General features: G+C 45.9%; 1 protein-coding gene across 1 annotated transcript in view; it reads left to right on the top strand.

Annotated features, from left to right (window-relative positions):
- Window positions 1-15,054, top strand: part of LOC142576643 (uncharacterized) — a 52,641-nt gene that overhangs the window by 29,669 nt on the left and 7,918 nt on the right. The window contains exon 3 of the mRNA XM_075686867.1: window positions 14,322-14,489. Within this exon, the coding sequence (XP_075542982.1) occupies window positions 14,322-14,489 (168 nt within the window). The remainder of the gene's footprint in view (window positions 1-14,321; window positions 14,490-15,054) is intronic.

Raw genomic sequence — 15,054 nt, 5'->3', positions numbered from 1 at the left:
CTTTTGCATGAGGCATCAAAGGCCGCCAATCACACCGCGGAGATTCACCCGTTGTATGCACTTGTTTACGCCGGGTACAGAGGAACATTTCGTAGGCATTTAAGGAATGTCACGTTCACTACGAACGCGTGTCAACCGACACCGAGGAAACAGCTATACAAGGTGCGGAGAAATGTAGCGCGTTTTACATTTTGCTTATTTTACGCACGGCATATCGCCAGGCGAATGAGACATCTCATCTTGAGTTTCGCAAAGGTTGTATACGACTGGTGAAGCCGACGCGTGCAATTATTGCAAGGGCATCAATGAACGTCGTATCGGCACTTGTTATAATGTCACCTTCAGAAAAGTAGGGTTATGGGTCAGTAGCGATGTCAAAACGAGAAGCCACAGTTCTTAGTGGTAGAGTGCGAATATACCAGGCGTGTCCTTTTTTTATCTGCACCGCACTTTTAAATATCGCATGTGCCGAGTAGCACAATTCTAACCGATGAACTGAATTGTTCGATGAAATGCCCAATAATTCTACGAGAAATCAAAATGATTAGCTGAATGCCTATCATGGACTGTAACAATTACCTAATTAATTATTTACTGAATTACTTAATTATTTAATTAGGGTACATTTGCAATTTACGAATAGGAGCCGGTGAGTTTGAAAGGCGTATCCACTTGGAACAAATTCTCAAGAAGGCACTAGTTTTCTAGATACGAGGGCGAACCAGGAAGTCTTTGCCCCTATTCTTTTAGCCAAATTGCGGTTGTAAATGCGAAGTCAACATATCCATTCCCAGCGGTGGACTTCGACCGACCCGGCCTTACCTGCCGGTAGCTCCGCGGCACCGCGCTGCTGTCAGTTGTTGAATATAGCCCGTAGATAATTTGAAAGTAGCGACACTCTCGTCCCCGTGGCGCATTCCTCCTCGATTCTCCTCGCGCTTCAGTTGCGCACTCTGCGCACGGCACGCTCTTTCTCCTTGGCTCCAGCGGACGAGGCGCAGCATTCGATGGAGGCGCATGATTTTGGGCCACTTGCACGCCCCAGTGGCGCAGAAAATTTTGAAAAGAATGGTGATAACATCATCGAGAAAGCTGCAGGTAACGTTTATGAGGAGGTTCGTTTCTTCTTAAAGCGGTACGAATGGGGTATACTGATGTATAAAGAGCTTTGAGGCGAGTTATGTACTCCAGACATTTCTGTCGCATAATAAGATGCTTTACGTTCTGGATCTCATATAGTATTGCTTGTGGCACACCCCTCTGTGTTTGGCTTTTTTTCTTGCCTGTGCGCGCATGTGCACCGCAGGTATTATATTCAACTATTTTTAAGGCCCAAACAAGAGACACAGGACAGGCCTGTGTATGACCTTCCTTTAGCGCCATGTCTCTTGTTTGCGCTTCAAATATATTTGTCGAATATGCACCAACTAGGCCCACAGAAAGTTTTTCTATTATATTCAGCGTGCTTTCTTATAATTAATTAGTCGCGAGTGCATCGTCCGTCCATGTGTTTATCTTCTCAGTGTGAAAGTAGCTTTTACGCTGTGGTCTCTAAACTGAATAGGTTGGTTGCGCAATTTCAGTGTGAGTAAGTGTGCGCGATCATGTGAACATCCCCTGCACATTGCCTGTATCCGCGAGAAAACCAAATAATAATCGTCACCCACTCATGCGTGCGTGGCAGCTCAATTGAAAGCAAATTCAAGAACTGAAAAACAACGCGCAACCCTTACTGGAGTTGTCTAAGTATGCGCAAGCATACCCACGAATTTCAGTTAGCCCGCCCCAAAATTTAAGATGGATCACGTCCAAATTTCAAGTTGATTAACCCACCAAATTTAAGCTGGCCCACCCCCATATTTCAAGTTGGCCCACCGCCGAACTTCACTTGGCCAACTCAAAATTTTAGGTTCGCCCACGCACAAATTTAAGTTGGACTACGTCCAAATTGGAAGTTGGCCCAACTCCAAATCTGAAGTTGACCCACCCACGAATTTTAGTTGTCCCGCCCCTACTATTGCATTTTCTAACGAGCACTGAGTAGTCTCCATGGGTTTCTGTTTTCATTTAATTTTTTTTTGGGGGGGGGGTTAAATTGTCCCTTGTCCCTTAAGCTACCAATCATCTACATTTACACTATCATTACGATAAAATATCTTCATCGTGCAAATTACGCATTTTTGTGCAGATACAAGGCATTACACTTTTCGCATGATGGTGCCGAGGTACTCGCGAAAGAATGCTTGCGCATTAAAAACACAATGTAGACTAGGTGGCGCTCATCACCCGGAATGCCACTGGTATACTTACCTCCCTCTCCCCTCTCTCCCCAGAGTAGGGTAGCAAACCGGATCTTCCCCTCTGGATAACCTCCATGCTTTTCCCCTTTCCTCTTTCTCTCTCTCTTTGCATTGATTTTTTTCAGGGCCTGCATTAATTGTATCTAAGTGACTGACGCACACATCGAAGTAAGCTGGAAAGAAATCTTCTCTACAAGCCGCTATTTTGATTTTCAGTAAAACAGGCAGTGGATGCTAGCAATCACGAAAAGTGTGATCGAGAGGCCGTATCTTTGCACATGATTGTTCACAGCGGAAAGCAGAACCTATATTGATGCATTTTCGACTGAATAACAGTCGACAACGTGCGAGGAGATGAGTCCCAGCAGAATATTCAGCATACTGAGTACACCTCCATTTTCATGCATCGTACAAGTTGTCGCAGTAAAACGCTGATGAGCAATACGAGCAATAAGAAAGGCGCCTTATCTCGCAAACAACACTGTTCTTTGTCGGAACAAAGTTCTTTTGGGCCAACATTCTGCACCCACTGCTTCTTGCGCAAGCCGTGACGCTTTCCCTGTGGTATCACAAAAACTGCATAGCCATCTTCAGGCTTCGTGCTGCAGTTATATGCGGTACAGCACGGCATAGCGCTGGCGCAACACCGCAGGAAACGCAGTGTGCAACGTTACCTCCGCCGAACCAGCACAGCTAAGGAGAAAAATGGCGCCAACGAAAAAGTAAAACACAAGCAAAACACAAGATCCGCGAGTTTCTAAGGGCAGCGGCAAGGAGACCAATCATCGTGCAGAAAAACGGGTGCAAAACTTGTTCCCGCGGGGTGGGGGTGGGGGGGGGGACACGCAAGGGTCGAGAAGGAGGCGAGGAGGTTGCGAGGCGGCGGCAGAGCTCAAAGAGTGGCGATACTTTCAAATTATCAAGGGACTTTATTGTATAAGATAGCAGGTGTGCTTCACACGTCCACTGCGTATGATCAACAAATGTGATTCCTTTCCTATGGCGCAAGGAACGAACGTCCATTGAAATCCACAGGAAAATGCATCCCACGTATGGGGAAAGGTGTCTCGCTTTGAGACGTGTGAAATGGTGGTGTCGTGAGTTCACAAAAGGCTGCGAAGACTTACATCACAATGGGTGTTCGGAGAGGCCGCGCGCGTCGCTGACTGACGACAGGGGCATCTCAAATTTAGTGCTGTGATGGGACAAATGGGGGTCTGAATCGGTGCGGGAACTATGCGGAAAATAGTGCAATATACGTATAATAGTACGTATATTTGTAATTATTTGTATGCACCTTATTTTGCTAATAAAAATAGGGTCAAAGACTTTCTGATTCACCCTCGTATTAAGTGTCTGAAAGATACACTGCCGTTCCAGTTACTTTTGGGCATCCTTGCTTAATTGCTTAAAACAGCGCTTTAATAAATAAGTAACTGGAAGAACAGTGCATTTTTGCTGCAAGTTTCACGGCGCATATATCGGAACCGTTGCCGTCCTTAGAATTCGTTCCAAACTGATATTCCTTGCAAACTCACTAGCTACAGTTGCTGGGTTGCAATAGTTGCTGTAAATTAATGGGTAAAACACTTAGTCGATGAACTTTTGTTAATGATTGAATTACGCATTTGATTTCTTGGGGAAGTAATGTTCGCCTCAAGGAGTAATTTAGTTCAAGTGTTAGGATTGTGCTGCCTACCGCAGGCGCTTTTTAAAAATGTTGTGCAGCTAACAGCACACACACACGCTCTCTCTCTCTCTCTCTCTCTCTCTCTCTCTCTCTATATATATATATATATATATATATATATATATATATATATATATATATATATATATATATATATATATATATAAGACATAAGTGGAGGAGTGAAACACAAGAGTGTGTTGTAGGGCTAGTTGGTTTGAATTGTGATATATTTTACAGCGACGAAAACGGCACAACCAAATGAACAAGGCAAGCCCAAACAGCGCTCTTTTTTCTTGTCTGCTTTGTTGTCTGGTTCCTGCACCGAAAATTAGCACTAGCTGGCAACACGCTCTATCTGTGGGCTTATTATGACACGTATTCGGTGTGGCTTTGAAGTGCCGTGCTTTCGAAAGACAGCCCAGCAGATTCTTGTCACCCAGATTTATTTTACGGCGGCCAGGTCACTGATTTTCACTCATACACTTCCCTCGTACACGAGAAAGGTGCAAGAAAGAAATATACCACGTGATAGTGACAATACACGCACGAGTGCGCACTTTCTCTCGAATGCAGAAGTCTCCTCGAGATTGCGGAATCGCAGGCCATTTAAATGTACAAAAGAAAGTGCTGGCCAATGCACGTTAATTCTGCAAATCTCGCTGTTGGCGCCCATGGACCTGTACACGCCAAGAAAAGACATGTTTTTGATAATTTCGCCTTTCCGGTGGATCATCAAAGAGATTAAAGAGAAATTACGTGCAAGCTGTATAGTGCTGTAGCACGAGCAGTGGTGACTCAGATGGGCAGCATTATACTACGGGCCCGCATGGTGTGGCAGCACTGACACAGTTGAACCTCATTGTAGCAAGCCTCATCCAAATGCATGATAGAAGGAACATTGCTCTAAAATTTCCCAGTTACACTTCCGTTACTTGCTATGTAGTTTATAATAACATGCATGATGCATATTATGCATAATACGCTACATAACAACATACAAAATCCTTAACTCTGAAGAGTCCGTCCTAGCTCAAAATTGTGGTATAGACCACAAAGTCGTGTACTGATTATTTGATTCACGTGCTGTAAAAACGCAGTGCAACACTTGGGCTACGAGAGACGCCGTAGTGGAGGACTCTGAACGAGTCTCGATCATCCGTGCGTTCTTTAACGCGCACCTATATCTCAGCACACGAACGTTTTTGCATTTCGCCTCCATCAAAATGCGGCCGCCGCGACAAGGAAATCGAACCCCCGACGTCGTGTTCAGCAGCAATGCGCCATAGTCACTGCGCTAACGCGGCGGGTCAAGTCATTGCCGTTTCGAGCGACATGCAATAGGGAAATAACCAAGAGCAAAGCTAAAGCAAGGCCGCGCGATGGCCCGGTGTCTTGTTATCTTGCTACGCGGCGGTGGTTCAGCACGGGCGACGATCACGCGTTCCCTTCGGCACCGTCGGTAGCTTGGGCGTACGCACGTGCAGCAGTCAGGGGGAAGTGATCGAAGCCCATAAATCGTCCTCCAAATGCTAAGCAGAGGCGCCGGCGGCGGCTCTCGATACAGGTGTCGCATATTACTGCCGCGAGACTGATCACCCGGCTATGACAACTGTAGGTAGTACATTCATTGTCCCATTCATCTGTGAACGCTCAGCTTCTCTGTCGGTCACTGAGGCGCTCGATTGATGAAGTCGACGGAACTGCCTCGCACATGAGTGCACCGCGGATCGGCGCGCAAGACCAGCCGAAATATAGTGGGTGTCATTCTTCGCGGCGTGACTCGGAGTTAACAGCCGCTTAGTGCGCGAATAGGCGTCACGATACGAGGGCCAGGGCGTTTGATTTACGCCGCGTGTACCATCGATTCCGGTTGCTGTACATTGTCGGCTTCCAGGTAGAGTATACGCCACGATGATGAGGAAGCTTGGCGTGATAATGGCGCATTTGCCGTCGTCGCAAGCCTGCAGGCGTAGTGGAATACATACATACATACATACATACATACATACATACATACATACATACATACATACATACATACATACATACATACATACATACATACATACATACATACATACATACATACATACATACATACATACATACATACATACATACATACATACATGCGCAGACTACCTCTACCGCGTGACCGGCTTCCCACACTTCAGATTCACACACTTTCTTTCCACTTTGACACTCGGTGTTGACCGCGTCTGCTTCATTTACTGACTTTGCTACATCAAGTTTTTGTTGAGCAGGGCGCGTTAATGCGCGGAAATGGTTAGAACGCGGTCATTGAACCGTAAAATGATTGCCGACTTCGGCGTTATATTTAGTCTCAAAACTCAACTATTGCGAAAAGCATTTGTGAGCCCCCGACTCACCAACACATTTGCATACTACCACGCGATCTTGAGAAAAATACGAGGTATAGAAGACGGTATTGTACTGTTATGGAACCACTAGCGATGACCCCAACGTGACATTGGTGAAAAAGTTTCTGAAGTACGCGCCCGCCACTTATTCTCACCTCGGATTATGGTCAATACCATGGCCATACACCACCTACAACGCCGCCACTATCTTTCGCCACACTTCTTCCCTTAATTTGCTTCTATGCTGCCTTTTTTTTTCGGGCTGCTGCCCGTTCTACCTTGGTCAGACGATGCGAACGCTGCGGTTCATCGTACTCCGGTCGGATGAGGAGCGTCTTTCCGTGGCGGCATATTCTACGGATATAAAACAGCTAGTGCTAAGCTTTCTGATGACATTAGCATTAGGAGTATCAAAGTGTAAGAAATGTAGGTGTGCATATATATATATATATATATATATATATATATATATATATATATATATATATATGCACACCTACATTTCTACCTACGTGCACCTAAATCTAAGTACACGGGTGTTTTCGCATTTCGCATATACATACATATATATATATATATATATATATATGTGCACGTTAAAGAACCCCAGGTGGTCGAAATTTCTGGAGTCCTCCACTACGGCGTGCCTCATAATCAGAAAGTGGTTTTGGCACGTAAAACACCATAATTTTTTATAAATATATACATACATACATATACATACAGTCATATCGTAAGAAGCCATCAAACAAAGACACCAAGGATACCATAGGGGAAACTTGCTTAGGTGGGAAACGATCTCACGTCTTCGCATTACGCGTGCGACGCTCTAACCAATTGAGCTACCGCGACGCCTTTACCCACCACTTTCTTGGGCATTTATGTTTTTACTACTACAACTAACCTTGGAAGTGTTAGCCAGTGCCACCACTCACAAACCTTGGTGGCGGATGTGTAACATCCTTTATGCCGCAGGCGTAACGAGTACGTGATCTCTTTCGGGCGAAGGCAACTTGCCAATAAACCCACACATGCTGCCTGAAGACATCAATGTTGCCGGATCCCTCTGCTACTAATACTATGGAGAGAGAAATCGCTTTCTCTCTTACCATAGTACGCCCGTGAATGAGTTCCAGTCACTAGTTTATCTTTTTGGTGCGTATCGATGTCCGGCAAGTCTTTGTGCGCCTTCGCTTGCGTCAGTGGTTCTTGTCAGTGCTCGCTTTCGTCAGTGGTCGACGTGAGCCTGTGCCATTAGCAGTGCTACGAGATCGTGTATCTGGCAGCCACCCTGTACTCTGTTCTCATCCTCATTCGTCCCTTCTTCCCATTTTCCTCTTCCGCCTGTGCAGAGTAGCCGGCTAGAAAAACACACTACCTCAAGTCGACCTCTCTGTATTTACTTGAACAAAATCTCATCACTTTTACACAATTACTTGCTAATGAATATTACCGAAAGAAAGGGGGCCAGCATATTACCACAACAGGGATGAAAATCAAGAAACAGAACTTACGCGAACCAAACTAGAGGAGTGGGCTTAAACAAGAAACGAAACTGAGATCACACACACGCACCTCAGCACCACGGTACAGCGCGAGTTGCGGCCTTCCTCTCTAAGACGCTAATTCATATTCTCAAAGAGAACTCCCTGAACACATGCACGCTGGGCATTGCTTTCGTCTCCATAATTTTGCGAGCGCGCTGGCACCGCGACCTGGACACGCATGCACATTCGTCACGGGGCGGTGCGCAACGGCACCCGCGAGTGCATGGGCCACCAGGTGGCCTTCGACGCCTCAGTAAACATTTCTGCCGTGCTCACGCTATCGCATGTTCAAAGCGCCGACTCGTTCGCTCTCTCTAATGCACGACCTGCCGTAGGACAAAGGTATTGCGGTACATAACTCAAAGGACATACGGGACACACTTATCGCTGGTATTTTACGCGGCACGGTCTTGTTCCTTTTCTGACGGGTCGATATATGCAAGGCGTTGCGTTTCCTTTCCCTAAATAAGATTCGCTTGCAAATTACGGAGCATTTCGTTGATCCATCCTTGTATCCTGTCAGACGGATAAATTTAGTGCCCCCTCGTGCGAGTACTATAGTGCGCCGTTAGTGCCACTGGCACGATGTCAGAGGCAACTCAGACATCGTGCCAGATGTCAGAGTCGAGTGCGCTAATCACCGAGCTATCGTGAAAATTTTTTTTCTTTATTTAACGCATGAAAGTAAGTCGTAGAGGTGTACGAAGCTCTAAATGGGCAGGCACATAATATTCAGTCTAACAGGAGCATTGGTCCAATAAAAATGTCCACTGGGACGGCAGCTCTTGCGCCGCATACACACCTACGCACACACGCTCCAGTTTCACGGAAAAATGGCATTGTAGACCTGGAAATTTCAGCTTGCCTGCCACGCATCTGACTTTGCCAGAGACTGTGTAGTTCCAACAAGACGAAGCATGTCATGGATGGCCGTCATGGTTCTTAATTGGCTGAAAACGTATGGAATATGGTGTAATGTCTATACATTTTCTAAGAGCCATATTGGGACATCCTAAAAGAACACTTACGCCTATCGCCCAACAACAGTACTGGTCACCTGGTGCAAAGTTCTGCGTTCTCCACAGACCCTGAGAGCAGTGGCATCTGTGTATGTATCTCGGAGGCCAGAACGAGCAATACTGCAGTGGGCGAGGATTACATTATGTGTGTAGTATGGACATTGTTCTTGACAAGATGGCGGTGTGTATACGTGCGATTCTTCGTTGTCATGCTCATGAATACAGCGTCTGTGGCACGAAGCTAGGAGCGGTGTATGACAGAGATGAGAAGCCTAAAACAAGGCACATACCCACAAAAGAGGATGCACAAAGAATAAGGTGGCGTTTGGAAAGCAACGTCAAAATAATACACTTCTTTTATGCAGATATGTTCCCTGTTTTCCTGAGCGCATGTTTGTTTATGCTTCTCTGATTTTTCACTGTGTTATGCAATATGATCACTATACTGTGTTTTTTTTAACCCCCTATGTAATGCCCGTAAAGGGCCCTTAGGGTATGTGAATAAAAAAAAAATCGTCGACAACGTCAATGCGAACAGCGACTTCGCTGCGGCAAAGCTCACACAGTAGCTCACAATATTCACAAGCGCAGGTCCCCTAAATAGCAGTACTGCAAATGTACAGAGAAAATGAAATTCTTCAAATCACGTAGGTGTCATTGTGTCATTTGGCTCTTGATCAGTTGTAGTAGAAGTTCCGGCCTCAGAGTCTACTTGGAGGGCCCAGTTAGTACTTTTCAAATGCGTAATCGAGCATTAAAAGCATGAAACCTTTGCCACAGCAAGTGCCTCCACACCTGCATGCGGCCTAAATATTGATTTGCACAAAAACTGAATTAAAACAATGGTGTAAGTATACTTCAAATTTGAAGGTCATCTCAAATGCCACCCTGCAGTCACGTCGGGCAGGTAAGTGCTCAGACATTGTCCTAATGAACGTTTAGAATAAAGAAATGCGACTGTTTTACAGAAAACAAACAAACAAACATAAACATGATGTACGAAGCTTATCCGAAGAAAAGGTATTGATATACTCCATTTACCAATAGTAAAATGTTAAACCACCTTGAACAACCCGCCCCCCCCCCCGAAAAGAAAGAAAAAAATTAGCATAAGCCTTTGCCCGAACAACTTTGAATACAAAGTTATGTAAATCGATGCAGAAAAACTAAATGAATATGCCTTACTTAGGGAGAGTCTGAGAGTGCAAACGTCCGTCGATGTACGTAGTCCGAGTTCCACAACTTGCATTACTATGTCATGCAGAAAGAAAGTTGCGTATATCACAAAGAAGAAAAGTTGAGAGCTTATCTGATCCGCCGTATTTTTTACGTACTATCGCACAGTTATAATTAAATTTTAAATATTATATTAAATGTTTATTTTTTAAATTCTTTAAAATATAAGTACTTATGCGACCGCATTTAGGAAGAAGCCGACAACCAAAACAAACCCGTCAGAAGTAAGTTCGTGTAAACGCGGTCACGTCGGACTCTGTCAGCCCGGTTTCCAAACACGGGCGCCATATATGTGGATCATCATAATCATCATCATAATCATCATCATAATCATCATCATCATCATCATCATCATCATCATCATCAAATAAGATGCTGGTAGCTTCAATGGGAGATGATACTGCCGTCGCAGTGAATGAGTTTAGAGCCGAAGGAATCACTGAAGACTCCTGTCATTATTTTTTTGTGATTTTAAATGTTATAGGCGTCCCTACAACAAAATTGCCTACCTTTGTATGCTCGCTTTGGATGCAATGCTGCCGTGTCTTGGCTCATGATGAATACGGTTGTAACGAATTACTTCATTTAAGCTAAAATTCATGATAAATGCCGTTCTTTACTATAAGGCGATGTTATATTGAAAACATTACCTAAAAATTCGGGCGGCACTCATCCTCTGAGGAAGTTTTTGTCGTTAATGTGATAAGCATTCAGGTGGTGTTGCACATGTAATTTGGTGTTGGCAGGTTCATTATTGACAGAATTGGTAAATATTCGTTTAATTTTATGTTGTATCAAACTCGTGTAATTTGTAAGAGTGGTGAGAGGTAGGTGTAAGATTCATATAATATGTATTTATAAGTGATGAGGACACACGTAATTGGCGGTGAAATAATAACACTAATTTAACGTGAGAAGATTTGTAAGATTGTTTATGTTTGTAAATTATGAAACGTATATCATGATATTAATAGAGAGGCTTGAAAGAGCGACCACCGAAAGGCGTCATGCATGAGCCGTGGTATTGCAGCCAGACTCCTCTCTAGCGCTTCCGTCTAGAGACGCCGCGCGATATAGCGCCGCACGCTCGCAATCCCCCTCCTTTGGAGTGTCATCAGAGATTGCAGGGCTAACGGTGAGATTGAGTCCCCCATTGGCCAGTCCGCGATCGCGGTCGAACGGACACAGCATCGCGCTGCTGGGCTCAGAGACCTGTAGGTTCGATAGCACTCATTGCCGAAGATTTTTCAGTCCCTCTTTTTATTATAAAGACCGCTGGAGCCAAGGGAGCTAGAAAATTAATATAAACTTTAAAGTGTGTGTGTGGGGGGGGGGGGGAGTAGGATAAACCCTCGTGTCCTAAAACGTTCCTCCGGTCAGCACTCCACCCCCGACTCGAGAAAAACTGATGCCAGCGCGCGGCCCTTCGGCAGATGCCGGGAGCGGTGCTTCTGTGACACTTCTCAGTCATTCTTGAAAAGCCTACTGGCTTCTTCGGCCGAGCGTCGGCGCCGTGCTCGAGTCGGTGGGGCAGAATGAATAGCTTCGGGTTGTGAATCATTTGAGAATACGGGGCTACGAATGCCAAACGTATACTGAAAGAGAAAGGAGTGACCAGCCGAGGTTGTCCAAGCAGAAGTGGTTTTGTGCAAGTATTATGAGGTTTTTTTTTCGGAAACTATTACGTGCGCGAAACCGTGTGAGTCATTGGCTGACGCTGCTTATGCCCGCAGTACCACCGCCGATCTCTCTCCTTGCGGACAGATTCGAACACAGCCGGCCGCTTCTCCTCCTTGTCGGAGCGACTGCATGCACGCCCATTTGCGTACGCTTGCTTGCTGCTGATGGCTGTGTTTTCACGATCGAAAATGCGACCTCGCGTCTGCAAGCCTGGTAAACAGTATTGCTGTGTCGTTCACGGCCTCAGCAGCCCTCGAAGGTACGGAACTCCGAGACTCAAACAACAGAGAAGCGCGGAGTTGTGCACACAGTGAAGCATATAGCGTAGCAAGACTCTGGTGCGAGTTCGTCGGTTCATGACCTTGAAGCAAACGTTTGCCAGCACGAAGAAAACGAGAGGAAGGATGAGCAACACGAAGAAATACAATACGAGCACTGCCTGTGTTCAGCGCTCGTCTGTGTTTTTTCGTGTTCCTCGTCCTTCGTCTCGTTATCTTCACGCTGGTAAACGTCTGCTTCAAGATAGATAGGGCATAGTTTTCTTTTCTTATGACTTCTTTCCATCCATGTCACTTGGTAAGTCGAGAGGCCATTACGGGCTCTTCCAGAAAGCCTTGTAACATTCATGATGGAAAAGCGCACAGCCTAAAATGGAGACTTTGGGAGAACACAGGACAAAGCGCTTGTCCTGTGTTCTTCCAAAGTCTCCTTTTTATCAGCGCTTTTGTATTGTGAACGTTTACCTATACGCCCAACTTCATCTATTCAATTTGTAACCTTCTTTCGTACCGGCGATCCGCCGCAAATAACTTTGTGGTTGTGGCGTGGCGCAGGAATGCTCGAGGTCGCGGGTTCGATCCTGGCTGCGGCGGCCGCACTTCGTTGGAGATGAAATGCGGAAGCACTTGTTTACTTAGACTTAGGCGCATGTTAAGGACCACCAGGTGGTCAAAATTAATCTGGCGCTCACCACTGCGGCGTGCCTCATAATCGTTTAGTGGTCTTGACACGTAAACCAGCAGATTTAATTTAATTTCGTACTGGTGCCTCAGTCGCCATGGTTGTTTTAACGGCTATGGCTCTGCGCTGCTAAGCACGAAGTCGCGGGGATCAAATCCCGGCCACGGCGGCCGTATTTCGATGGGGGTGAATGCAAAGACGCCCGTATGCCGTGCACTAGAAAGATCCCTAGGTGGTCAACATATCCGGAAGTATAAGTTTCACTACGGCGTGCCTAAGTCATGTCGTGTTTTTGGCACCTAAAACTTCGTGCGCTGAATTCTGGACTTTTACAGGATGAACCGCACTGCAGGAAGAGCTGATGGAAAATATTCAATCGGGGTTACGTGCACAATGCGGTCTTTTCTCAGCGATGTAAGTGTGACAGCGAGTATTGGTGGCAAGGGAAAGGGCATGTTCATAGGTATTTTGCATTGATTTGTATACGCGTGGTCAGCGATTTGGCGGGAGACGGGTGCGTTCGGCAAGAAAAGCAGCAGAAGTACTATAAACAATTGGCGATTGTGTGCAGTTTTTCAATAAGCACCTAGTTTCGTCTGTTGCCATAAGCATTTGCAAGTATCTGCACTCGTGGCACATGACTCACCCAAAGTGTCACATATCATCGTGACGAGTATGTTGCTCCGTTGCTAAGTTGCACTAAGAGGTTTACACCAAGGCAATAAAGTCATGGTCAGAAGTACGAACGAGGTCCTGAGAGCTTTTGTTTTCCTTTTTCTTCTTTTTGACACGCTCACTAACGTTAAAATTGCACAAGTGGAATTACGCCAATGCAGTTGTCATATTTAAGTGATGGAACGTATACCGGGACGTGTCATTACCGCGTATCAAGCCTTTGAAGCTGGTGAGAAGAAAACATCGGCCAATGTTTATGTGGGAGATTAGCATAAAAACGATGCCACGATGGTCGAACAGTGAAATCACCGAATCACATCGAATGCGAATGTTCGAGAAAAACGACCGTAGAATACGGAACATTTTCTTGTTCCTGACAAATTGATGGTGGTGGTGGTGGTAAACTTTATTGAAAGGGGGAAGAGGAGTGGCTGAGGGATGGGGCTCAAGTAAGGCCTTGTGCCTGCTTGGCCTTCTGCGCCCAGTCCACCAGTTCAAGCGGTAAATATAAAGGTTGCGGGCTTATCTGCTTGTTCAAAAAAATGCGCTTATTTACGTCATTTATTACGCGTATTGTCGCTCACAAGTGGACGTGGGGGAGCTCGCACATGAGAAAGAACTGAAAAGTGATCATACGTGGTGCACCATGTTCGTTTGCGCTGTGTTGCACTTTCAAAAGGGCATAACATTTTGAGAGGCCGATTTGCGAGTGGTCTGATGCATCAGTCACTCGCAGACGCCGCCGTCGCAAGAGCACCGTTAGTGCGCTCTGTGCAAGCGTCGTCGGGTCCGTACGCGCTCATTTCTGATGTTCGTGTCCCCACATCTAGGTATCCTCGAGGAACTGCGGAAGCGCCGGTACGTTCAAGACGCCCTCGCCTGCCTCGCCAACGCTCTCGCCGTGTCCGGTGCTGAGGCGCCGCCGCTCGTTTACCTGTACGCGCTCCTGCGGGAGACAAACTTCAGCGTCGATCGTGCCTTTTCCCGGCTTCTGGAAGGTATTCTTTTCCGACTCATATTTTGCTTTGGTTTGTGTTTTCTCACTCTCTGGCCAAGCTTGCTACGTTTATTTTTCTTTTATTTTAATCCTTTTATTTGCTGCGTATTCTCCCTCCCTTCCATTCCCCATCCCGCCGCGCCCCCTTCTTCTTTTTTTTTGAACCCCACCGCCCCTGTTGATTTGTTCCGCGATGTCGAATAGTACAGTCCCGCGTGTCCGTTGCTTGGGATCATTAAGCACGCCGGGCATCGCAGCGATGATGAACGCTACTGCTTAGTGACAGTGTAGCCTGAATAATTTCATAACAGGGACTCGTTCGAGTATCGCTAAAGCTCGCGTAATTATGTTTTCGTCGCCGCTAAGGGAGTTTTTACCGTTCTTCTTATGATAGCGCGAGCGCGCGGTGTGCTAACGACTTCGCATGGACAGCGGGCAAGGATCGATCGATCAGCGAAAGAAAAGAAAGCAACTATTTGACCGGTGGGGGGAATCCGCGAGTGCTATTGCTTCTTCTCCTTGTTTTGAAGAAAAAGAAGATTTTCTATTTCCAATATAGACACGGA

The sequence above is a fragment of the Dermacentor variabilis genome, chromosome 1 (genome assembly GCF_050947875.1).
Source record: "Dermacentor variabilis isolate Ectoservices chromosome 1, ASM5094787v1, whole genome shotgun sequence".
NCBI lineage: Eukaryota > Metazoa > Arthropoda > Arachnida > Ixodida > Ixodidae > Dermacentor > Dermacentor variabilis.
This window is presented reverse-complemented; position numbering and strand designations above follow the sequence as displayed.